Source organism: Pholis gunnellus, assembly GCF_910591455.1.
Source record: "Pholis gunnellus genome assembly, chromosome: 10".
Lineage (NCBI taxonomy): Eukaryota > Metazoa > Chordata > Actinopteri > Perciformes > Pholidae > Pholis > Pholis gunnellus.
The window spans coordinates 9,766,244-9,790,202 of record NC_136537.1 but is presented as its reverse complement, the minus strand read 5'-3'; the positions used below and the strand labels follow the sequence as shown (position 1 = coordinate 9,790,202).

The 23,959-nt window shown below is 46.6% G+C and overlaps 1 protein-coding gene across 4 annotated transcripts in view; it reads left to right on the top strand.

Moving 5' to 3' along the window:
* Positions 1-3,129: 3,129 nt before the first annotated feature.
* The window catches only part of LOC306702271 (transcription factor COE1-like), a gene marked incomplete at its 5' end in the record, with an annotated part of 51,544 nt that continues 30,714 nt past the window's right edge, over positions 3,130-23,959 (top strand). For 3 of the 4 annotated variants that reach the window (XM_079167847.1, XM_079167845.1, XM_079167844.1), the window contains 6 exons: positions 3,130-3,263; positions 4,122-4,278; positions 5,291-5,354; positions 6,008-6,063; positions 7,331-7,404; positions 8,924-8,992. In XM_079167847.1, coding sequence (XP_079023973.1) covers positions 3,130-3,263; positions 4,122-4,278; positions 5,291-5,354; positions 6,008-6,063; positions 7,331-7,404; positions 8,924-8,992 — 554 coding nt within the window. The remainder of the gene's footprint in view (positions 3,264-4,121; positions 4,279-5,290; positions 5,355-6,007; positions 6,064-7,330; positions 7,405-8,923; positions 8,993-23,959) is intronic. The other variant, XM_079167846.1, reaches the window with a different exon arrangement.

Here is a 23,959-nt window from a genome sequence, read left to right as displayed (position 1 = left end):
TTATCATCAGCCCAACCTTTTGATTTACGAGAACATCTGGTGGTTGTACAAGAGCGCCTATACAACTCCTTTCTGATCACTTACTTCAAAATGTCTATTAGAGTTATCGCGCAGTTTTTTTATTTTTTTAAATAGACTTCCCATATGTGCACACTTGAGTCGAATTCATACACACACACACCTTTACATCGTTTACATGGTGTGCGCATTCCTGCCTGCGCGTAATGGCCGGAGATATGTTGCAAACCTTTAATGTCTGGGTGCCACGGAGTTAGTAGATCGCGGTATTAACATGGCTGGATCATCGGGCCCCAACTGACATCTCTGTTTTTGGATACTGAGACGGTGATTTGGGCTAACAGTGTGCGTTGGTGCTCGGGGATATAAATATATGCCACCCCAGGGGCCTCGAGTGTTCGCGCTGCCCGCATGCCGACCAAGGCAGACAGGATCATGGCGAGAGAGCCGGCCACAATCAAACAAATGTGCTGAAGGATAGCTCTGAGCGTGTGTCCGTGTGTGTGTGTGTGTGTGTGTGTGTGTGTGTGTGTGTGTGTGTGTGTGTGTGTGTGTGTGTGTGTGTGTGTGTGTGCGCGTAAAAGTGAGGCAGCGTGAGTGTGAGAGACATTTTATCTCACGTTGCTTTTATTTGTCACTATTTATTATATGGTGTACTCACGTGGTGGGGCGGTCACATTTCTCCCCCCACAGCAGGAGACATAAATAAACATCTAGAGACAATGATGAGATGATTGCGGGGGTGTGGTTTCCAACCTTGACCGTTTATGGCATATACAGTATCAGACTGCTGAGACTCTTATGTCTGGCTCTGCTGGCTGCACGCGGGATGAGGAGATATAACTGAAATGTAGTGTCATTAGATTATTAGTTGGTTATTAGAATTACATAAATATATTTATATTACACAAAACTGTACACATTTTGTTATATGACTTTTTTTTTTACTGAGGCTCTTAATCGTGCAGCTTTACAAAACTGTGATGCCAACAATTTAAACGTGTCAAACCGATTCATTTCAGCAATCCCTGATAAAATCGTAATTTTCAAAGATGCCCCCCTCCCTCTCTGATAAAACAAACAGACGAACTGACTCTCTCATTCTTTCCATTTCATTATAATGAACCAAACAGTACTTATTGAACAGATGGCCCTCAGACAATTCAATTTGACAATTTGGAAATGACTCTGTAATGATGGGGGAAACCAGGACTGATGGGGAGCACAAGGAGAGCTAACGTGCTCACTCTCTGCGAGCTGGAGCGCACTTTTTCATGCACGTGAGCCCACCTTGCAGTTTCATGGTTCTGCGAGCAATCGTGCTTTTTATTTATTTATTTATTTATTTCACACATTTTGTTTTTGTTTATTTTGTTTCTGGGCAGTTATTTTTGAGTGGTTGTATTTTTTGGACAGCGGGACACTGTGCAGTTTAGCTGTAATCCTCATATTTATGTTGGATTCGGCACTTAGTCCCGCAAGACTATGTAATGCATCTAATCAAAGCTAATTTCAAACCATCGGGCTGTAACAGAAAAAAAAGAAATGTGCGCAGCGGCTGCCAAGCTTTTTGTGAGCTGAAACTTTCTTAAGCTCATAATCTGCCAGAGTTGATACTCTGAATGAGCACTTGGACCGCTCGACGCGGTTGACTCAATTCTTATGAGGAAAAAAAAAAACTACATTTAAATTAAAAAAAATGTTCAAATTAAGTGATTTTTGTATTATTTTCAAAGGAAACACTCTTGCACACTGGTAAATTGAAATACGGATGTTCATTTGTGAATGTTGAATTCATTTGACAGAAGTAAGCGCAATTAACTGCGCACAGGCGGTGGAAGTACACTCCTCACATTGTGTCATCTCATTTGGGCTCTCGCACGTTTTTTGACACATAGTAACGAGTCGAAACTCCGCTGTATTCTGGTGCTCGTGTAAAACATCGGATCGGCTTCTGTTTCGTCTTGTTTTGCAGACAGATGCGGGCACATTTCCATAGCTGCGGCTCAAGTGACAACGTAGCGAACGCACGATGGATGTTCCAGCCACCGCGGGTCTGCTCTTCACTCTGCCCTTTAGCCTCAGTGTGCAAACTGCACGGATTAAAACTAATGTCCTCCCCTGAGCTGATGTTTGATAGTCGCGCATTCATTAATTGTCAACTCTAAACAGAGCGCACGCACGCACTGGCACACATGAGCGCGCTCACACACACACACACACACACACACGCACATACACACGCGCACACACATCGTGCGCAGCTTCTGTCTAAGTGGCTGGGGCGGGACGCTGCGTGGGACGAGGCGGGGACAGCAGGCAGGCGGACAGCGTGCTGGTCGGGTTGGTGGACAGCTGATGGTCCGCGTTATTAACTGGGGGGCGTTCCTACTCGCCTTGTAAACCCCGCCTCCCTCACCTACTAGTTCTCTCTCCTGTTTGGCATCCCAGAGATGGTCCAAAGTGATTCCTCAGGGAAGAATAGAGCGCAAGTCACCCGAGCAGGAGCTGACGAGGAGCGGAGCCGCAGTTTGCCCAGGACAGCCTCTTTAATTGCGCGTAATCTTCCGTTTCATTCATCTGAACGGAGGAGAAGACTCTGCAAATACAGACACGGAGCGAAGGAGTGTGAAGCGTGTTTCATCTCCTTGGTTTTTCTTTCCCACCGCGGACTGTTTGTTGCAGAAAGTGACATTTTGCTTGTGTTTTTGTCAGCTGCACCTTGATCCGGGGGACTGTCGCCAACTCCGTGCAGCCTCTCATCCTGCGCTTCCCCTTTCATCGTTCTCAGCGTTGTTCATCTTCACAGCTGCTGCTTCCCCCTCTCTCTTTTTTTCTCTCTCGTGGAGTCGCTGACATGAGTTGCAGCTAACCCTGGATGCCGACAGCTCCCCTTTTTCCTTCCACATGTCGCATCTTTTGTTTACTTTGAGAAACACGCGCAACTAAACGCCAAGTGAAACAGACCACGCCACTTTGCTCCTCTGACAGCGCGATCAAACAGACGCAAGAGGAGGGGAGGCACGGGAAAAAAAGGAGGGAGCCCAGGAGAGGAGGATAGAGAGAGAGAGAGGAGTGAGAGAGACAGCGACAGCGTGAAGGTGCGTTTTGATGTTTGGCATCCACGAGAGCATCCAGAGGAGTGGGAGTAGTATGAAAGAAGAGCCCATGGTGGCCGGGATGAACGCAGTTCGGACATGGATGCAGGGCGCCGGAGTGCTGGACTCCAACACAGCCGCCCAGAGGTGAGCCCGAGGCGGCCTTGGCGCTGCGCTGCTCCGGGGCGTGGAGACCGGGCGGGGTGGGGGAGAGAGCGCGTTCAGAGCCGCGGCGGTAAAGACGGAGCGCCTGTATCACTTGGGGCAGCATACGTTCCCAGAGGACGTATAGTTGGATAACCACCGTTCCTGCTGGCTTTTTAAGTTTTTAGCTGCCAGTCCAACATGATATAACGCTGCATGTGGCTCGGAGTGGTTTAGCATATTTGTGGACGGAAAGCACAGTTAGCTCCAAGCACTTTAAGGCTTGCGGGGTTTAAAAGAAGGCTTAGATTCACTTTACTGAGTGAAAAGTCTGCTGTAGGAGTGTGTTTCACCTAACTGCGGTGGTTGTTTCTCTTCTTTGGTTGTGATAAAGTAGAGTAGCTTACTTCGTGCATATTTTGATATTTTTGTCCAGCTTGAATTTAGGAGGGCTATTTTTTCCTTAAAACAATAAAATGAAAATATTTAGGCCTGTAATAAATCAAGTTGGTCATGGTAAAAATATAATATCTAACTTTTATCGACAACAGCCATGAAAGCAATTTACTTTCCAAATTATGTTTGTAATGTAAATTAGTACAATTCACCTTTTGGGCCTATAGTTTAATATTTCAACTTATTTGTTTCATTATTGTAAATTAAACTATAAAAGGCATTTTTGCGCATTTGAAATCGGTTTTAATTAAATGATGTGTAGGGATTTTATCATCGGACAGTGACTAAAACATAAACGACCGTAGATTGTGTAAAAGCAGATGTCTCTTATGTTGCATTTGTGTTTATTACATTTTTTAAATTGCCTCCGTGGTGGATGGTGCTGGTTTGTGCTTGTGTCCGCAGCGGAGTGGGTCTTGCTCGGGCACACTTCGAGAAACAGCCGCCCTCCAACCTTCGCAAGTCCAACTTCTTCCACTTCGTCCTGGCTCTGTACGACAGACAGGGTCAGCCGGTGGAAATAGAGAGAACCACCTACATCGACTTTGTAGAGAAGGACAAAGTGAGTTTACACATTTCACACACGCACACAAAACACACATTTTCAACTCATGACAGCATATAATAAAATCTGTTCAATAAGCTTCTAATGCGTGCATTTTATTGGAACATTGACTAACGCAGTATACTGGCTGTTTAGTCAAAGTGATAAATTACCAGACGTGTGTTAACAAAGTGGCCAGACACACACCGCAGGGAACACGGAGGCTATTTTAGATGTGGTTTCCTGAAAGATTTACACACTTCTGATTATTTTGGCTTCTCTTTATAATTTAGAAAAACCCCCTTCGAAATCAATTTTAAACTCATTTCTTTAAAGGTGTAAATCAAGTGCATGAACGCTTTTGCACCCAGTTGCCACTAATGACACTGAATGATATTTTTATGACAGTTCAGCACAGCGGGTTGCCTTATTCCTGCAGGTGTTGTCAGACACGATATTTAATTATCTAAACCAACATCAATATTAGTGTTTGATGCGTCGATCAAGTGTAATATCGATCTGTTTGAAAGTGGCGTTTAAAGTGAGTGTTTTACTTTAAATGCGTGTTTTATTCATCAGTCTTTAGTATCGACTTGTTTATTATTTATTAAATCCGAACGTCCTTCTACTGTTGGTCAGCAATAACACATTTTAATATTATAGTATACACTATGTGATTTGATGAATATGTAATTAATAAATATCTATTTTTTTGTATTATTACATTTGTTAATCGTCTGTAGCGACAATTTCCGTTTCCAATGTGGGTCAATAAAGTTGTAAACAGGCCTATTGGTCGAGAACGTTTTTCTCTTCTCTAAAATATCAGATTATATTATATTGTCAAAAATAAAATAAAGAAAAGTTGTTGAAGTTACAAACAGAACCTTGTTTTCTTTCTTTTTGATATAACGAAGTGATTTAAATGTGATCACAGTCTAAAAATATCAAGCCGTGGACGCGCAGTAGAAGTCCCAGGAGGAGGTGGGCTTCTTGCTCTGACCGGCTCTGTTTGGTTTAATTTTCATAGGAAACGACGGGGGAAAAGACCAACAATGGGATCCATTATAGACTTCAGCTCCTCTACAGTAACGGTGAGTTTAGCCATCATTTTTTATGAAGCAATAAAAATTAAAAAAACAATGACTAATACGCCAAACCAACGTCAGGAAATTCGGGAAACAAATGTTTAAAGAGGTCACATCCTGTTTTGTTATATGTATTATTTTATTATTTCAGGGAATCTACTGTGTTATCTGTTTAGTAAATGCTTTTAAAGTAGTTATCTACACATTACTTTTATTATTACTACATTTCTATTTAATAATAATTATAATTATAAATATTATTATTGTGCTTGCTGCTTTGTACAGTAAAAAGATATTTTCCGGTCAGCAGTAAACAACTCAGGGAAGCATAATAAAATGTTTCTTGAACTCCTTTTTAACATTTCTTTTTTTACTCTTGGTGCCTTGATTGAATCATCAAAATATATTGATTATAGTTCAGTAAACCATGGGGTTCTCCCTGCTTTGCACATTTTGAGAAAAACAGCAGGGGTAAAGAAAGTAAATTACATTTTTTGAGTTCCAAGCAAACTGACAGCAGCAAATACTGAAAGTCATTAGTATCAGTTTAGACTCACTTAGTCCACATAAAGTGCCTCAGAGGGGAAGTCAGAATATATCAAACTTGTGATACATTGTTAATAGCGTTACATTTGACCCATTTCTCTGTCTCTCTGCAGGAATCAGGACCGAGCAGGACTTGTACGTTCGTCTCATTGACTCTATGACTAAACAGGTAAGAGGTTTGCACTAAACTACGGGTTCAAAGAATGAAACCGTGCATCGGGGTGTTTGTTGGTTGTGTTGGTTTGAATGTTGCCCCCCCCCCCCCTTCCCTGGTCCCCACCACATGCCTGTGTCTGAGACCCTCAACTTCAGCACAGCACAGCCAGCTTGATAAACGACCTGTCTTACCTGTGGAATACATTTACAGAGGCCCAGAAAAGTAGAGGACATGTGTCCTCATACTCTACCTCTGCACAGCAACCAGTCAGTGTGAATGGTGTGTGTGTGTGTGTGTGTGTGTTTACAAGCGTCAGGCAGTATATGTGTGTGTGCGTGGCTCTGTGACTGTGTGGATATCTCAGTGAGGTGCAGAAGCGCTTGTGTGTTAGTGTTAGTGTTTGAGAGAGACAGTGATGCATGCCAGTTCACTCTTTGAGGACCTTGACCCTCATTTCCTCAATGTGAAACAGAACAAACTATCCCAGAGTGTGTTATGGCCAAGTCAATCACACAAAGAAATACAGAGCAGCACATGTGGGCTGGCGTACACTGAGGGAATTCTCCGTTCGGACGACTTAGATACGATGAAAATAAGCCTCTTCAACGCTGTTTTGATATCGGGTCTTTTGTTTTGCCAATTCTGCCTCTAGTGCCATTAGGCTTGAAGAGAGTTTGCCTTAGAATGAAAGGAGTAGGAGGGGATGTTGTTTGTGTGAGTGCGTTTGTGTTGGCGTGTTTATTGGTGTGTGTGTGTGTGTGTGTGTGTGTGTGTGTGTGTGTGTGTGCATGTGTGTGCGCACGGTGATCACAGCCCTGGAGAGCATGTTGAGTGGGGTTGGAGGGGTAACCAGACTAGATTTTTGGACGCTGTGCTGCATGGACCAGATGGTGCACTATACTCCAGTCTGGCAGCCCAACTGCTCACTGTACACAGCATATAAACATACGTGCACGCACAAACACATATGCACACGCAGAAGTACACACATGCACTGGCACACACACACACACACACACACACACACACACACACACACACACACTTTTTTCTCTTACTGTCTCTGTCAGAACAGAGCGTTCCTGTTCAGGAGGACCGGATTCCCACGACACACACATTTGCCGGATAGACAGCACTACTCCCAGATGAAAGACACACACTTTTCTGTTTTTTTATTTGCCCCCGCATCACGGCTCACTTATTTTTTTTTTCCTTTCAGCATTCCACGCATAAATAAAATCTAAATCACTGTTATTTGAATTTTCTCTCCTTCCTTCAGGCAATTATCTATGAGGGCCAGGATAAAAACCCAGAGATGTGTCGGGTCCTGCTGACCCATGAGATCATGTGCAGGTAAGACAAAACGTTACTCTCACATTTCTCTCACTCTCGCGTATCTGTTGGTGTAAAGAGGGGGCAAAGACACGAGGAGCACAGCTAAATTACAATAGAATTCTTATAATTTTCCTCAAAGTGGGTTGGGGAGATGGGCCCTGGCCTATTTCTGTTGGTAGGGATATGTGTGTGTGTGTGTGTGTGTGTGTGTGCGTGTGTGTGTATGTGTGTGTGTATGTGTGTGTATGAGTGTGCATCCCTCTCATGTTCAGCTAATTAGGACAAGGAAAAGCTCATTACTCAAACCCATCCTCCTTAGTCTGTGTAATACATGCAGTTTTCTGTGTCCTGACAGTGAGCTATGTGCAGAAGGGGACAGACTCGGATTACACATAAAATACAGACACGCATTCATGCACACACACACACACACACACACACACACACACACACACAGAGTCAAATATACCAAAGCAAGCGTAGATCTCACAGGCCTTCGCTTGCATTTACAATCAACAATAGCATCATTTAGCCATTTAGGGATACACGTAGAGTTTAGAGAAATGGCCAGTGGCAAAGTGTAGCCACTTCCTGGTTATCACACAAGGCAATTTAGACCACTTGTTTTCATATGCTGGAGGAAACGGTCGAGATCAGAAATCTGATCTGGCTCTCCAAGCCTCCCGTCCTGAGGGACTCAAGAAAGTAGAGGGGGGGAGGGTCAATCTGTCTCCCCCCATTCTCTCCCCCTCTTTTGTGTCTTTCTCCATCTCCTCTCACATGCACACACGTAGTCAGATGCAGGTACACGCAGACAGAGAAGAAAAGGTATAGACGCGATGATACTTTTTGGGGGAATTAGGGGGGGGGGGGGGGGGGGGGGGGGGGGGGCTGACAGCACACAACAACACTGTTACATTGTGCTGCAGTCAAATGATTCAGAAAGGACTCGTCACATCAGTATGCAACCCCCTTCTACCCAGCATGCACTACTCCCCAGGTCCAGTGGGACCACTCTGTGACCCACTTCTGAAAGAGAGAAAGAGCGAGAGAGAGAGAGAGAGAGAGAGAGAGAGAGAGAGAGAGAGAGAGAGAGAGGCGGGATAGAGGGAGGGGACGAGAGCTGAGGAAAAATAGAGAACATAAGATGTCTGGTTGTGTGATGTCTGACAGAAATGGAGCTAACCTGAGCCCTGGAGGCTAATTCAAGTTTGTTTCCAGCCCCATTCAAGCTCCCTGCTTTTGCTCTTCTCCTCCAAACTTCTCCTAAAATCGCCCCGCTGATCTCAACTACTGTAGCGCTAGAGCCCCGGTCTTACCTCGGGAAGCCCGGCAGAAATCCAATTCACGTTGCTTCTTAAACTCTGCCAAAGTCTCACGCCCTTTTACTCCTCTTTCTCTTTCCTGTATGCTCATCTGACTTCCTCCTCCTTGTCTGTGATGTACCTTATCTATATTTCTCTGTTGTTCACATCTCTGTGACTAACTCCCCTTTGTCTCTGCCCCCCCCCCCCCAACCTCTCTCGCTTCCCTGCAGTCGATGCTGTGATAAGAAGAGTTGCGGCAACAGGAACGAGACCCCATCAGACCCTGTCATCATCGACAGGTAAGCAAACTTTGCCCTTTGACCCCGGCCGGCGTGATGCCGCGCTGTCATCGCGAACACAAACACAGCACGTATGACGGCCGATGGGTGTGAACAGGAACTGTGTGCAGAATACACAGGCAGCAGATATTGCAGAAACACACTACTGGTGTAAAAAAAAAAAAAAAAGCACGACGAAATTTCATATATATTTCCAGTGAAGTAAATTGATGAAAGCTCTTTCCCACATGCTATTTGGCTGAGAAAACATAACCTGCAGGCATAATAAAGCAGGACACAGCTTGTTTAAAGTTTCAGCAACTATAATCGTATCTGTGCGCAGAATGTGTGAAACACTAGTAAATAATATTCCAGCGGTACGTGTGTGAGGTGGAGGAGCAATCACAGAGCAGTTGAGCTCTGCTTCAAGTGTGGTCAAACAGTGTTTGTGTGGTTGGGCTGACGATTTAGCTGATGAGCAGTTAGGTTTACAGTGTCAGCCTGGCGTGTGTGTGTGTGTGTGTGTGAGTGTGTGTGCTTCAGGGTATAAATCTCACCCTGGCACGGGTGTGGTATACCGAAGCTTGCCTGCCGCTTTTGACACAGACGGACACACTCCTGCAAACACACACTTTTCTTTGAGTGTACACCTTTCTCCTGCCGTCATAAACTTCCTCTGACAGATGCAGCAGCTCGCATGATTTACGGTCAGTCGGGGGGAAAAAAAATAAAAGCCATAGATTTACGGCCCGGCCTGTGCGTCCATGTAGCACACGTGGACACACAGTGTGAGGGAAATTATTGTTTATACTTGAGCAGTTGTTAGAGCCTTCAGATTTAAGGCTGAACTTTAAGTGATTTTTCCATAAAGTATTGCCTTTTTCTGACTGTGTTCAACCTTTCCAACCAACTGCATTATCACATCGTAGGTTATTTAGGTTTTATGTAGGATTTGAATTTGTCACGTTCGAGTGTATTTGTGTGAGTGTTAATCAGGCAGTGACCTGTGCTACCCGATGAACACAGCTGTCCTGTGCTCGCTGCTGCAGTCAAAAGCTACTCTTTACCTGTGTGTGTGTGTGTGTGTGTGTGTGTGTGTGTGTGTGTGTGTGTTGTGTGTCCGTGTTGTGTGCGAGTTTGTGTGTGTGCGTCACCCTCGTTCCGCTCCAGTGAAGCGGAAGGCCTCACCTCAGCGCTCCCTGAGACAGCTGCACCCCACCACGTGGCCTCAGACAACTCGCCTGCCCATCACTCCGTGCCACATTTCTGATTTTTGTTTTTCGTGTGCGCGTACTTGTTGAATTTCTCATGAGTGGGCTCCGACACTCAACGCTTCTACTGCACGGGGGGGGGTGCCGTCCTGGCTCGCCGCGGTTAAACTTTCCCTTCGGGTTTTGCCGCAGTTTGAGCAGAACCACCTTGGCGAAACAGGCTGATCTCGGCAGTGAACAGCTTTCCCCACACTGAGCATGTGTTGTGGCCGCTCGCTGGCGGTATTCCCCCGACGCCCAGTGGCTCAGGTGTGAGGGCAGCATTAACGAACAACAAATTAGAACAGGGGGAGGGAAAACAACAGCAATATCTCTGTTTTCCTCTCCAGCGAGCACTCTTTCTGGACAGGAAAATAGGTCAGGTGAGAGGAGAGCGAATGGGGAGGTCGGCTTGCTTTAAAGGGGGGACTGAAGGGGAATAACAAGAGGAGGGTTTATACGTTTGCTCATTTAGTACCAATATATTCTTGGCAGTTGTAATAATCAGGGATTCATAAACAAACAACTGTGAGGGTGAAACTGACTCAATTACCACGAGTTCCCCTCCTTCAAATTCATAAAGAAATACCATCAACAGCCTCTCTCCACCCTTGAAGTTGTTTAGTTTGTTAAATAAGGGCTCGTTAGCCCTCTGCTGTTTCGCAGAGATGATTAGATTTTACAGCCCTAATTAGCTGGGCTAGCTCTAACTCTTCTGGAAGAGTAATGGGTCTGATTGCCTAATTAGCTCTTTCTCGTTAAGATGGGAGAAACAGGCCACTGCAGCAAAACCGCAGGAATGAGGAAAAATAAAGTCAGCTAATGAGAAACTTATTTGATTGTTAGGCGAACAAATCTGGTACAGTGTGGATCGGCAGCGCTCTGGGTACTGTACTCGCTCACCGGGAAAATCTCCCTCACCCATCTCTTTATCTCCCCTCCTGTCGAAAAGCGAATTTGTTTGGGCTTTAAAGCGTCTGCAAGGAGCAATACGAGGCAGATTTTAATTATGAAGGATATTTGTTTAGGCTACGATAGCAGAAAGCACTTTAACATTTCTTAGATTTTTACTGGAGCTGAAAGAAACATCCCCCACAATCTGTCCTGTTTTCATGCTGCTTTGGTTTGGGACTGAAGCAGAGGTATTCAGTTTTATATGTAGCGTTGTCATCGCTGACTGTCTCAGATTTTCACAGTCCATCTGATCTGAATCAGTCACTCCTGAAGATGAAGACAACATATGCCATATTTCATGCATTTAACCTCTTAGGTGGTGAATTCTAAGAAATTCAGTAAGACCTTGGCAGGACATGTTGTGTCTGTGCTTGACACTGGGCAGGGGAAGCAGCTGAAAGGTGAGAGGCGCACTGTGCGCCTCTCTATATCTTCCCCGGGGAAACATGTGTGGTCCACTTTAGCCTCTTACAGAGGCAGGATAAAATGAGGGGAGCCCTTAACCCTCTCCAGCAACTCCACTTCCATCACTCCCGGTTAGTGTGGGGTTAATCACATGCAGCTACTGCTAGTCAGTCTATCATGTGCCTGGATGGGCCTCAAATCACAAGCACATTTGCCTCTCACCCGTGTACACCTTTGCCATCTCTCTGCATAGCTTTTCTCCCCACAGAACTGTTTTTGTTCATTCATTTGCTGCAGCCATCTAATTGTGGACTAGTATCTCGGCCCTACTCGCTTTGGGGGTATGACTGTCCCTCCGGCCCCATGTGTCCTCTCCTGCCTTCTACCACCTGTGTCCCGTGGCCCTTTCCTGCCCGGCCAGCTCCCCCAGGCTTGCCGCAGGGTGTCCCCCAGGCAGGGAGAGCCTCTCTGGAGGGGGGGAGAGAAACTCTCTGTGACCACAGATAAGGATCCACTGGATAGCCCAGAATTTCCCATGGTCCCCCTTTCCATTGAAGGAAGGGAGTGTGTGTTTGTGTGTGTGTGTGTTGGGGGGGTAGTTTACATGCACAGCCGATGTTATTTCAGGTTTATAGCTGCTTCTGAGTGTGTGTTTGCGTTTGCACACACTCCTGCAGCCCGCCGTTGATGTGGCCCATTTCCTTGCATGCGTGTCTTTGCTTGTGTATCCGCATCGATGTTGGCTATTTCCCCGGGAGAGTGTGTGTGTGTGTTGATAGAGGCCATTTCCTGGCTAGTGTGTGTGTGTGTGTGTCTTGAGTGAAGAATGTCAGGCAGGAAGTGCTCCTCCCGGGGAGGATGATGTCATGGCCGACAATTTCCTGTTCTGTGAGCCAGTGGAACGGACTGACTCTCAGCTTCACGGTGGGTAGTTAGTTAGCCCTTCTGGACCTGTTTTTGTTGTTTCTCCAGCCCGCCATGGGCCTACACCTGCTTCGGTTTTACACTAGATCACCCGACACATCTGGAAGGAACAAGGAAACTTTGCAACGTCGTGAGGATTGCATTTTCCAAGCTGATGCATTTTGCTGCATAGCTTGTTTGTCTCTCTCTCTCTCCCCCTCTTTGCCTACCTCTGTAGTGGGGAACCCCCTCATTGTTTTGGTTGTTATGTTTGGATGCACTTCCTGGGGTGAGAGGTCATGTGTTGCCTTGGCTGGGCTAACGTGCGCTAGTGAATAATGTATGTCATTGACTTTATGTCAGCCCTGCCAGCCCCCCAAGCCGAGCCCACCCATGTTTAATTCATCCTTCTCATTTGTGTGTGTGTGTGTGTGTGTGTGTGTGTGTGTGTGTGTGTGTGTGCGTGTGTCATTTAGAGGCCCAGTCTGCACCTGTCCAGCCATTAGCCCCCTTCTCATTTGCATTTGATGCTAATGTGGTTTACTGGCAGTGCCTTCCGTCCCCTCAGCTTAGTTTCACTTTCATATCCATGACTGTGTTAGTGAGAAGGTGAAAACACACTTACAGTGCAGCTATCCTACATTCTTCTGACTCTATCTGCTGATGTGTCTGACGTCTGAAGTTTGAGGTCTTCATTAATTCCTCCTTCTTTCCCACGTCCTGGGTCTTTTTTTATTTTGTGAAGCATAGTTCTCTATTCTGCTTGTTTCTCTCAGTTGGTTTTTCTATTGTGTCTTCGTCTACCTATCACTAGCTTTACATTTCCCTCCAAGACAAAGAGAAGCTGGAAACATGAGTCATGAGACCCTGACAGTATCTCTCTTTTGCTGTTTCTCTTTGTGGGAGGAGGGATCATTTCGGCACGGCCCTTTTCTTTTTTGACATTTTTAGTTCTTTCTCGTTGATGTTTCTTTTGTGCAGTCTTGGTGTGGGATGGGGGGGGGGGGGGGGGGGGGGGCAGCGGCAGCTGCAATAGATGTTGTGGGAGGACTGGCCCTGAGCTGGTTGTGGTGTTTGTGCAGGGCTGAGGGGCAAAGAGGCAGAATTGCTGGCTCATCGATATGCAGGCAGAACTCCCCTCCCTCAGGTGTTGGCCGCCTCACAAATCTGCCTCACACACACACGCACGCACGCACGCACGCACACACACACACACACACACACACACATAGACATAGATGCAGCTCCCTCCCTCAGATATAATCATACACAGTACACAAATGCATATGCAGACACACGCATGCGCACTTTCAAGAATCCACAGGCGGGCAATATAACATAACTGACACACACATACATACACACACATTGACCTGCAGCTCTCTGCATCTGTTTGGTTGTGTTCTTTCTTCCCTGCGGTGGTTCCCCCCACCACCACCACCACCACCCCCCCAGGGTTGGAGGAAAGCGCTGCCCCAAGGGAAAGACGGCTGCGTTGATTGACAGCAGCGAGTTTGGAGGTCGAGGAGCCTCTAAAACTGCGCTGCCTCTTTCTGTCTCATCCAGACCTTCAGCACTCTCAACACCAACAACTGGCTCGCTCTCAGTTGCAAACAAACCACAAAAAAAATGAACACGTCATTCTTAGAGTAAACATGGGTTTGTTTCCATGATATGAAATGTCAAATTAACACAAGCTGTTTTTGTTTTGTGGTGAGGAAACTAGGAGGGAACACACTGAAAATAAGTATCTTATGTACCTAAGTTTGTTTGTGTGTGTGTGTGTTTCTGTTTTTAATCCTTTCCCCAATAAACCAAACATAGCTGCTATCACACTTTATAGGTAGTTAAGCTAATGCTCCCCAGCTGAATGCAGGTAACAAACAGTTTATTAGGGCATAAAACATGTAATTTACCAATGCCAAATCAGTGAAAAGTTCTGGGTTTCATGACATGAGGAGTTTGGCGGGAGCTACTGTAAATAGCGCTGTTGTAGCTCTATTTCTTTTCGGCAAAGTGCTTTGTCATTACTGCTTGACATTCCCTGCTTGACCTGGCCGCTCTCCTTGGCCGTTCCCACTGCCTTTTGTGTCAGTGTTTGTTCTGTCCCAGAATGAAGGGGTTTGGCCGGCCACAGCTGACCCAAATGAGTAGCGTCCTACTTCGAAGAGCTATTTTTATGACATTTTGGGTGTTGGAAATTGCAGGAGGTAGAGATAGAAGAGGAGAAATAGAATGAAGATATATTTACCATATGAAAGGTCTCATGTGTGACGTGTGAGAGCGAGCGGTGCTGCGAGTGAAAAAAGGGTAACGTTTTCCAGGATTTAGCCCGTGACTCGCCCTAGAAGATGCGCTCAATTTGCTTTTCAAATGAGGCGTGAAGAGCGTGAGCGTGTGCCTCTCGGTGTGTGATGCTATACATTCAGACGTGCATGGTTATGTGTGTGTGTGTGTGTGTGTGTGGGGGGGGGACGCTTTGTTTTCTCAATGCTCTGATGTGTGTGGACAGTCGAGCGCACGGCCCACTAAGTGCTCTCTCACAGCCAATGTGTTACATGGCCGCCTGTGTTGCTGCTCGTAATTGAATAGACACAGCAGCTCCTCTCAGTGAAGGATACTCGGGCCTCTCCCAGCAGGCTGACACAGTGTAGCTCCCAGCCGCCCTGATCCCGGCCCTCGCTGATGATTCATTGTTTACTGATTATTCCTGCTAAGTGAGAACGCAGACTGCACGCCTTATACCAGCTCCATAACCCCCCCCCCCCCATCCAACCTATAGCGTCTCACCTCCTACAAGTCAGTTTCCCTCCCAGGCCCTCTTTTGGTGCTTTACCTCAGCGCTGCGGCTCAGGATGTAAGTCCAGCTGTCCAGGATGAGTGCTGGTGACCCGCTGCGCCCGAGCAAGATGTATAGTCTGTTGATTGTTTTCCATCAATCTGTCCAGGAAGAATGGATCGCTGGCCAGGCGCTGTGAGCGGCGCTCTCAGTTTCACACGCCACAATGGAAGGAAAACCCATGCACGGCGTGGTGGGGGAGATGGGGGAGACAGGGAGGGAGAGATATGGAGTGTGATACTGGTGGTGGGACTCTGCAACACTGGAATGATCCTTTTCATATATTCTGAATTATTTGATCTGAGATTTTGCTGTTTTCCTGCTGGATTGTTTTGAATTTTCTTCTCTCTTTTTTTTAACACTCATACTCTGGCACCTGTATAGGATTTTTAGTTCCCATATCATTATTTCCAAGTTCAACCATTTCACATCTGCTTATATATGAGTTTTGTGACATTGAGCTCGACTAATTTGAGCTGTAATGTTAAGAGACAAAAGGAATTCTTCAAGGGAGTATCTCTGCCGTAATTAAACGTAAAGCAGCGACGTCAACATGCAGACAATTATGGTCAACAGCATGGTTCGATCAAAGGGACGATATATTCTTACATTCCTAATATATTCTTTTTTACTTTGCATTAATCATCAGCAAATGAGACCCAAGCACATGTCACTGTTCCACTTCAAAAAGCCGAGCTGAATTTAAAGGCCTTTGTTTGTGTTTATGTAACTGATGAGGGGAGACAAAGTAAGGCGTAGGCAAGCGACTGAGACACTTTGTTGTTTTACACCGCCTCACCCCCTTTGTGTGTGTGCAGCTAGCGTTGTTTGCTTGTTTACCGAGTGGCTTGACCTCGCCGGGAGGAATGTTCACTCGTTTCCTTTTCTTCAGCGTCTCCTAATGTGTTTGTCTCTGTGATTTTCTACATCCACGTGCCTCTTCTCTTCATGTCTCCTTCCCTCTCTACCTGCCCCTTCAGTCTATGTGTCTTCTTCTTTGGTCCTTCCACTCAAAACTCCAGATTTAACTCTGACGGTTCTCTTTTTTTTTAAGTTAATCACACTTGGAATCTTCCCCCCCCTGCGTTTGAACGCTCTTCCCCAGCAGCGTGTGCTTCCTCGATCTCTGCGTGCGGCGCGGCAGACAGTCACGCTAATTATCCCGGTTATTGGCTTCTCCAACACAGAGGCTGTGATTTACATGAGGTGACATTCAGTTCAAACGTGCAGACCTCCGCAACCTTTTTCTGGAAAACAATTAACAGCGCCACTTTCTTGTCTGCCTCCCCTCCCCTCCCTCCCTTACCCTCTTTTTCTCTCACTCCACCACTCCCTCTCTCCCTCTCTTCCTCTGGCTATTGTCTTCACATAAGAAGATTTACTGCCAAAAGAGTGAGGGGCATGCGAGAAGTTGAAACTGTTGGTGTATTTTTTCCGAAGCAAGAGATTACTTTCTTGTTAATTGACAGTCATTCTTTGTGCTAGATATAGAGTAAAGCTGGCGTGGCGGAGGTATTAGCTACGCTTTTGCGGTATTGTAGCTGATGGTACTGCTTAAATTGTGTCACATTTGCACAATAGAAGAACCCAGTTAATGCAGCTCCTCCCAACGTTTCTGCCACTGACCCCAGGAGATTCACGAAGCGCACTATGCTGGACCGACATGTAGCCCACACAAGGCACGTTCAAACACAAAGACAAACTTACAAGCGTGCCGTTAATGAAGCGCGTCTCTCTTCTGTCATGACGCCCGTGTTAGCATGACAAGATGTTTACACACACAATCACGGCCGCGCCTCTGATGTGGCCGGGATGAAAGGGAGATGTGAGGGGAGGAAAAAAAAGAGGAGGCAGAGACGTCGGGTATGGACTGCTTTCCTCTGCTTGACAGGAGGACAGTCGGAACAGTACCCCACTGAGAGCCGTGAGAGACGCAGAGAGATAGACAGGCAACAGAGTGGGAGGGAGAGAGAGAGAGAGAGAGAGAGAGAGAGAGAGAGAGAGAGAGAGAGAGAGATACCTGGAGGGAAATGTATCCGAAAAGGAAAGACGTTTTTTTTCCCTCTCTGAACTCAGCCACATTCTCGAATCAGGAGTAAAACAATTAGATCCACCCGCTTCCCCTTGTCCCGCAGTGTAGATTACAAATGAGCAAACCTGGCATTTATCACATCACTACAAACATTTATTAAAGCCGGTTCCCCTCTAAAGCTGCAGAGATAACAGTGGGTAATTGCAGAGACTGGCTCTATTAGTTAAGTATGCCTAATGTCACTGCCTCAGAGCATTAATGGACGCCGTAGTATTATGTTCCTGTGCTCATTACCACCCCACTCCCCTTCAAACAGATACACACACACACACACACACACACACACACACACACACACACACACATATATCCACACACCCTCTCCCCCTCCATTGACCCTGCAGCAGGAGTCTGTGCCACTCTAATGAGAAATGGAAAACACTACTCCGCAAGCTCCAAGACACACACACACACACACATACACACATGTACGGACACACACACATACACTCGGCGGGAGCCATTAAGAGGGGACAGAGGGGTACAACAGTATAATCACACACGCCCAGGGAAACAATTGTGCCGTTATCAGAGTGATCACATTATAAAAGTTTAATAAACACCAAACGGCCTAATGGTGAATTAGCCTGCATCTGCCCTGTGTTGTGCCAGGCTATAATTAGTGATTTCACAGAGACAAACAAATGTTTTTAGCCAGAGCTTTTCTCAGTCAACAGATTTACGGTTGGACATAAATCATGTGGGCTTGTCCAGAATTGAAGGAAAATGATCTGTGAGTTTTTTTTGTTTTTTTTCTTTATATTCTGCGATCTTGACTCCAAAAAGACACCAAAAGTCACACAAACACAGAACCACTGAGAGCAGAGTTTGGCTCAAGCCCCAGTCTGGTTCTCTAAGTGGCACTTGAGATGTGTATGGAGAGAGGCGGGATGGGTGCTTGAGATTGTTGAGGAGGAGGAGAGAGTGAAGGGGGGAGGGAGGGGCAATGGAAAGAAGAAAAGAAACAGGAAGAGATGGCGATGAATGACGTGGAATAAGTTAGTCAAGAGGAGGGGGAAAACAAAACTAGCAGTTGTGTCTATTTTGATACGCATGTGTGTGTGTGTGTCTGTGTGTGTGTGTGTGTGTGTGTGTGTGTGTGTGCGCGCACACATTTGTATGCGTGCTATGTGGTAAAATCGATGTCAATCTATAATTTACAATCACAAGGACCTATCACTTTTTATAGGGCCTCCATCCTCACTCATCAATATTACATCAGGACCCAGACTCTTACTGTGAGGGAGCAGGAGGGTGAGAAAACGGCTGAGGAGAGAGAATGTGGCTTTGGTCCAGTGTGTGTGTGTGTGTGTGTGTGTGTGTGTGTGTGTGTAAGGGGGTAGTGGGTGGAGGGGAGGAGGAGGGCATCTGCTGAGGTTGTAGAAAACATTGCTTCCAGCATACACAAATGTGCAAACGCATACCCTACCTCGCATGTGTGTGCGTGTGTGTCTGCATCGGTCCGACTGCTTTTGTGTGTGTATGTGTGTGCGTGTGTGTGTGTGTGTGTGCGTGTGCGTGTGAGTGTGTGTGTGTGTGTGTGTGTGTGCTTGCCAGCTGAGTGACAGTTTAGTATTGATCTGTGGGAGGCCCTGGTGTCATTAGACCCAGTATGGACCAGCAGGCACACGTGGAGGTCAGGGCACGGAGTTTGTGCATGTGTGTGATTGAGTGTTTGTGTGTGCGTGTGTGTGTGTGTGTGTGTGTGTGTGTGTGTGTGTGTGTTTGGAGGAGTGGGGGACCAAGTGTTCAGTAGTGACAGGCTCAAGCCTCTGAAAGAAAATCAATCGTGTCATAAGAGGAAGGTTTCCTCCAGCCTCCTTCTCCCTCTCTCTCCCCCTTCCTCCTCCTCCTCCTCCTCCTCCTCTCCTCCTCTCATCCTTGCTCCCCTTTTCTGCCTTTCTCCTTTCATTCCTCTCAGCTGGGAGGACATCTCCAGACCCCCTCCATTTACACCTTTTTACCACTCCCTTCTTCTCCGTGTGTTTTTGAGCATCTCGGCTTCTCTGCCCAAAACCACACACACAAGCACACACACACACACGTGCGCAGGAGATCACTCTCCTGGGTCAGGATGGGGGGTTGCATGTGTGATGTGTGGATCAATCCAAGGGGTTATCCTGGCAAAAAAGAGCCATTAGTGACAAACCTGATCCTGGATCAGCCCTCATTAACTAAAAGGGCACAGGGGCTATTTGTCCAGATAAAAGAAATGACCCCAAACCAGGGCCAATTAACTCAGAGGGCAGAGACTAGTTGAATTGATGGCATGCATTGTTTTGTTTATTAGAAGTTTGATTCGAACAGAAGCTGATCAGACTTTGTTTTATTGTGAATTTAAGCTTGTCCCTCAGTTATTTATTATTAAAGATGAGCGCACACACACTAAAACACACACACACACACTCACACGCACACGCACACACACACGCACAGGGCAAGCCTCCACCTGTTCTCCTCTCTCGCCTGAGGGGACTAGTATGGTAGATAACAGTTTGAGTGGGCCTGCTGCAAAACACTAATCAGACCTAACACTGCCTAATTAGCACAGAGTCCGCTGATTGGCTTACAGCAATAATTAACACAGGTGAGAATAATTAGCTCCCCATAGACCTGTTTGTGCGTGTGTCTGTGTGCGCGTGTGTGTGTGTGTGTGTGTGTGTGTGGAGGATGTTATTATGCAGTCTTGGTCCCCAGTGAGACTGAAGAGGCAGAGAGAAGAATCAAACTCATTACTGAAACCAGGCCAACCTGTGTTAGGTGCTCTGCTTTCCCACACCCAGAAAATTAGCCACAGAGAGGCCTCCTATCTCTTTCTCTCTTTCTGTGTGTGCTTACTATCCCCCCCCCCCCCCTTGCCAATGACTGTAGATGCGTTTGAGGAATCTCACCGCTAGGTGAACCTGCGAAGATAAGATGAAACACAGACACGGGGCATCTTTGTGTCATATTCTGTCACTCTGGTGCTCGTCGTCTCTGTTTCATCTAGCCCTCTCGCCATCTCTCTTCTGAATAATAGGAACAAAATAGAGGGGAAGAAATGTTGGCAAGGGCCGTCTTCCTCTCCATATAAAAAGCTTGAGCTTATAGCCTCTCCCTCTCCATAGAATTGTATACCGTACACTCAATGAACTACTACTTACCGCCTGGCTGTATGTAGAAGATACTGAATCATGCTCTGCCAACGCCTCATGCTGCCTCTCTGAGAGAGAGAGAGAGAGAGAGAGAGAGAGAGAGAGAGGGAGAGAGGGAGAGAGAGAGAGAGAACGAAGGAGATAATGAGAGAGACTGAGAAGGAGAGACAAAGACGAGAAAAATAGGGGACAGTGTTTTGCTGGGAGACTGGCCGTCGTTCATCAGTCTGTAAGCAGCATGGTGTCCTCCATCACGCTCTCCCCGGTTATTTTTTGCCAAAGTTCTGCTTCTTTGATCAAGCCAACATCACAGAGAAGAAGACAGGCACGCAGACATGGAGAGGGGGTTAATATTGGAACACAATTGACGGCTTGTCACTTTTAGCTCCGAGGCACCAACATCGCCGAGTAGTTAGTTAGGTGCCGGAGAGGGAGGTAGAGGGGGGTAACACACACACACACACACACACACACCTCTGAGAGCTTTTCTGTGCTAAATAAATAACAAGCGACGATGTAAATTGGTGTTTTCCTGGAGTGTGTGGCTGCTTCTGGGATGTATTTTTCATGTCAAGACGTTTTAGAGTGGGTTAGGAGTGCAGGATGTATGGATAATGAATTCAACCCCCCCCCCCCCCCTCCAAACCATGCACATACACACAGTTTTGCTCTCATGCATACACACGGGGAAAGGGAGTCGAATATTCACCTGACCACAGGTGCATCGCAGCACTAATGTTAGGCACATGTAAGCTGCCTCCCGGCCCCCCCCGCCCCACCTCCCTGTCTACACCATTGTTCTACGCTCACCGGGGCCCGGGGAGGTGCCGAGGGTGACATCAACCTATAACCACACACTAGTAGAGACACCGTGCGAGGGGAAAGCTCATTGTTGGCTGACTGATCTCTAGCTTCGCACTGACAAGCCCCCCTCCATGTTCGCGTGATTTGTTTTTTGTTGTGTTCGCTCCTGGTAAACACTTGCCTCTCAAAACGGGCTTCTACTACCTCTGTCACACCGAGGCTGTCGGCGCAGCGCTCAGCCTGCACTGTACTCCACATCACACCGAGCCGCACACACACTGTAGAGATGCATGCACGATGCTGAATGGCTGTACTCAAAGGCAGCTTAAATGCATATAAGAGCTGTTAAAGCAGTGTTTATGGGAGGCATTTGCATAGTGTTCACAGCACTTTCTGCGTCCTTTCTGCTTCCCGTACACACACATATACACACACACACACACACATTCATGAGATACACTTTTCCCCCTTGAATACTCTCAACATGCCTGCCTGACTAAAGAAACAAAATGAAAGAAGGTTGATTGTGGCAAAACAAGGAAGGTTGTTTTTTTTCTTCATATTTCCTGTTTCAATAATTAATATGCATGAGTTTTATGGCCGCTTAAGATGCGATCAATTATTCATTAACAGCATGTTAATTGCATCCACAGTCGTGAATATTTAACCAAACACTAAATCAATGGGGTCGAATGAGCAGCAATATGGACATTTTATAAGCTTTGCCAAAATTAGGTTAGGCTTTAATGAAAACGGCAGACAGCACATTGGTGAGGGACAAATGTGAGGGAAGAACGGACTTTGCGAAAGGGGGGAAGCAGATGTTTAGAAAGCAGTCGATATGAATAAATGCAAGGTTGTTGACTCGTAATAGTACAGCAGTGACTCTTAGCCTTTTTCTTCTGCTTTGTCTCTTTATTCTCACCATCTCCTTTTTTTCAAATGGAGAGGATGTAATCTCTTCATCTGTGCCCACTGTAGCCAGCCTTTTTCGCTCTCAAAGACTCCAGACTCCTTTGTCCTGGATCTTTGTGTGCTTGTGTGTCTGTGCAGCTCTTGTTTGTGTGTGTGTGTGTGTGTGTGTGTGTCACAGCGGTGTCTGGACGGTGACATTTCTCTGCTTGGATAACCATCGCGCCCTCTGTCCCTCTGTCCCTCCAGCCATGACGCAGGGTAATGTCACCTGTCAGTCTCAAACTCCTACTTACAACCGCTGTCCCCCTCGACTCCCCCACCCCACCCGCATGGAACACCACCAGTCCGCCACCCTCTCACCCCGACCCTAACTGCTCCTCACCTGGGAGACAAAGCCTTCTCCGTCTCTCCATTCCCGCTGCTTTTGTCTTCCTCTCCAGTACCTCATATGACTCCATATCCTACTGCTCTTTCGCTGCCTTATATCCAAATGGCAACTCACCCCTCCCTCCCCCTTACATTTGCCCCCAGGACTCCAGAATATGGAATGGGAAGACAGCTAATGTAGTGAATGGGAAAGTCAGGGGTGGGAAGTTGACTTTTTGTCTGGACCCCAGTGCTTTCTGCGCCTGTTTTCAATTACTCTCCCGGCACAGGCGGGGTGGAGGTTTATGCGTTATATGGGAATGTAATTGACTATAACTGCCCTCTTAACATTATCCAGGTGTACTAGCTGAGTGTGTGATATTAGGCCCCGGGTCTTGGCCGTTATGGTGTGTATGGACCGTCTGTGTGTGTTGTTGTTGATGTATTTATACCCTGCTGCTGCGAGGTGCTGCCCATTAGCACCGTATTTAAATCTGCCATTTTTCCTTGTGTGTTTCTGTGCATGTGTGTGTGTGTGTATATGTGTGCACGCTCCCACTACGTGTCCCTTTGTGTCGGTTTCATCATTCATCTGCCTCTGTGTGCATATAAGAGTGAGAGGGAAAGTAAAAAAAAAAGAGGCAGGATACAGATCCAGCCCGCTCCAAGGGGGGGCCTGACTTTACAAGGACAAAGTCAAAATGGGCCTATTCACAAGGCTGACACACTGTGATTTGTATGTATAGTGCTGTGCAGCCTGCGGGGCACAGCCCAGGGGCTATCACAGACACCCAGGCCAGTGCACGAGCACGGGGAGGTGGTGGAGGCGTATGGGGAGTGTGTGTGTGTGTTTAGAAGAAGAGGATTGTGTGTGTGTGTGTGTGTGGTGGAAAAGAGAAGCATCAACAGGCTGTCAATCACACCCTGGCCACAGCCTGTCACTCCTCGATAGAGCTCGTCCGGGGGAGAATGGGAGTCCCTGGGACCCTGAGAGGATAAGGGAGGAGGTGGAGGAAGCAGGGAGGAGGTCTGTCCGTCTCAGTGACTCGGGCTTGATTTGATATTTGATACCGAGCATGTGGCATTTGAATGCAAATCTATTTTGATTGTCCCACCGTCTGATAGGGTTAAGAGGAACCTATAGGGGATATGCATGTATGCATGTGTATCAGAGAGAGCTGTTTTCGGAGACACATACAAAATGATGAAGGGAATTATTCAGATAGATTATATTACTCACCAATTCACTCGCATGAGGTGTTTTTTTTTCTCTAAAAGCAATATAAAGACATTTAATCAGAGTATATATATATATATATATAGATA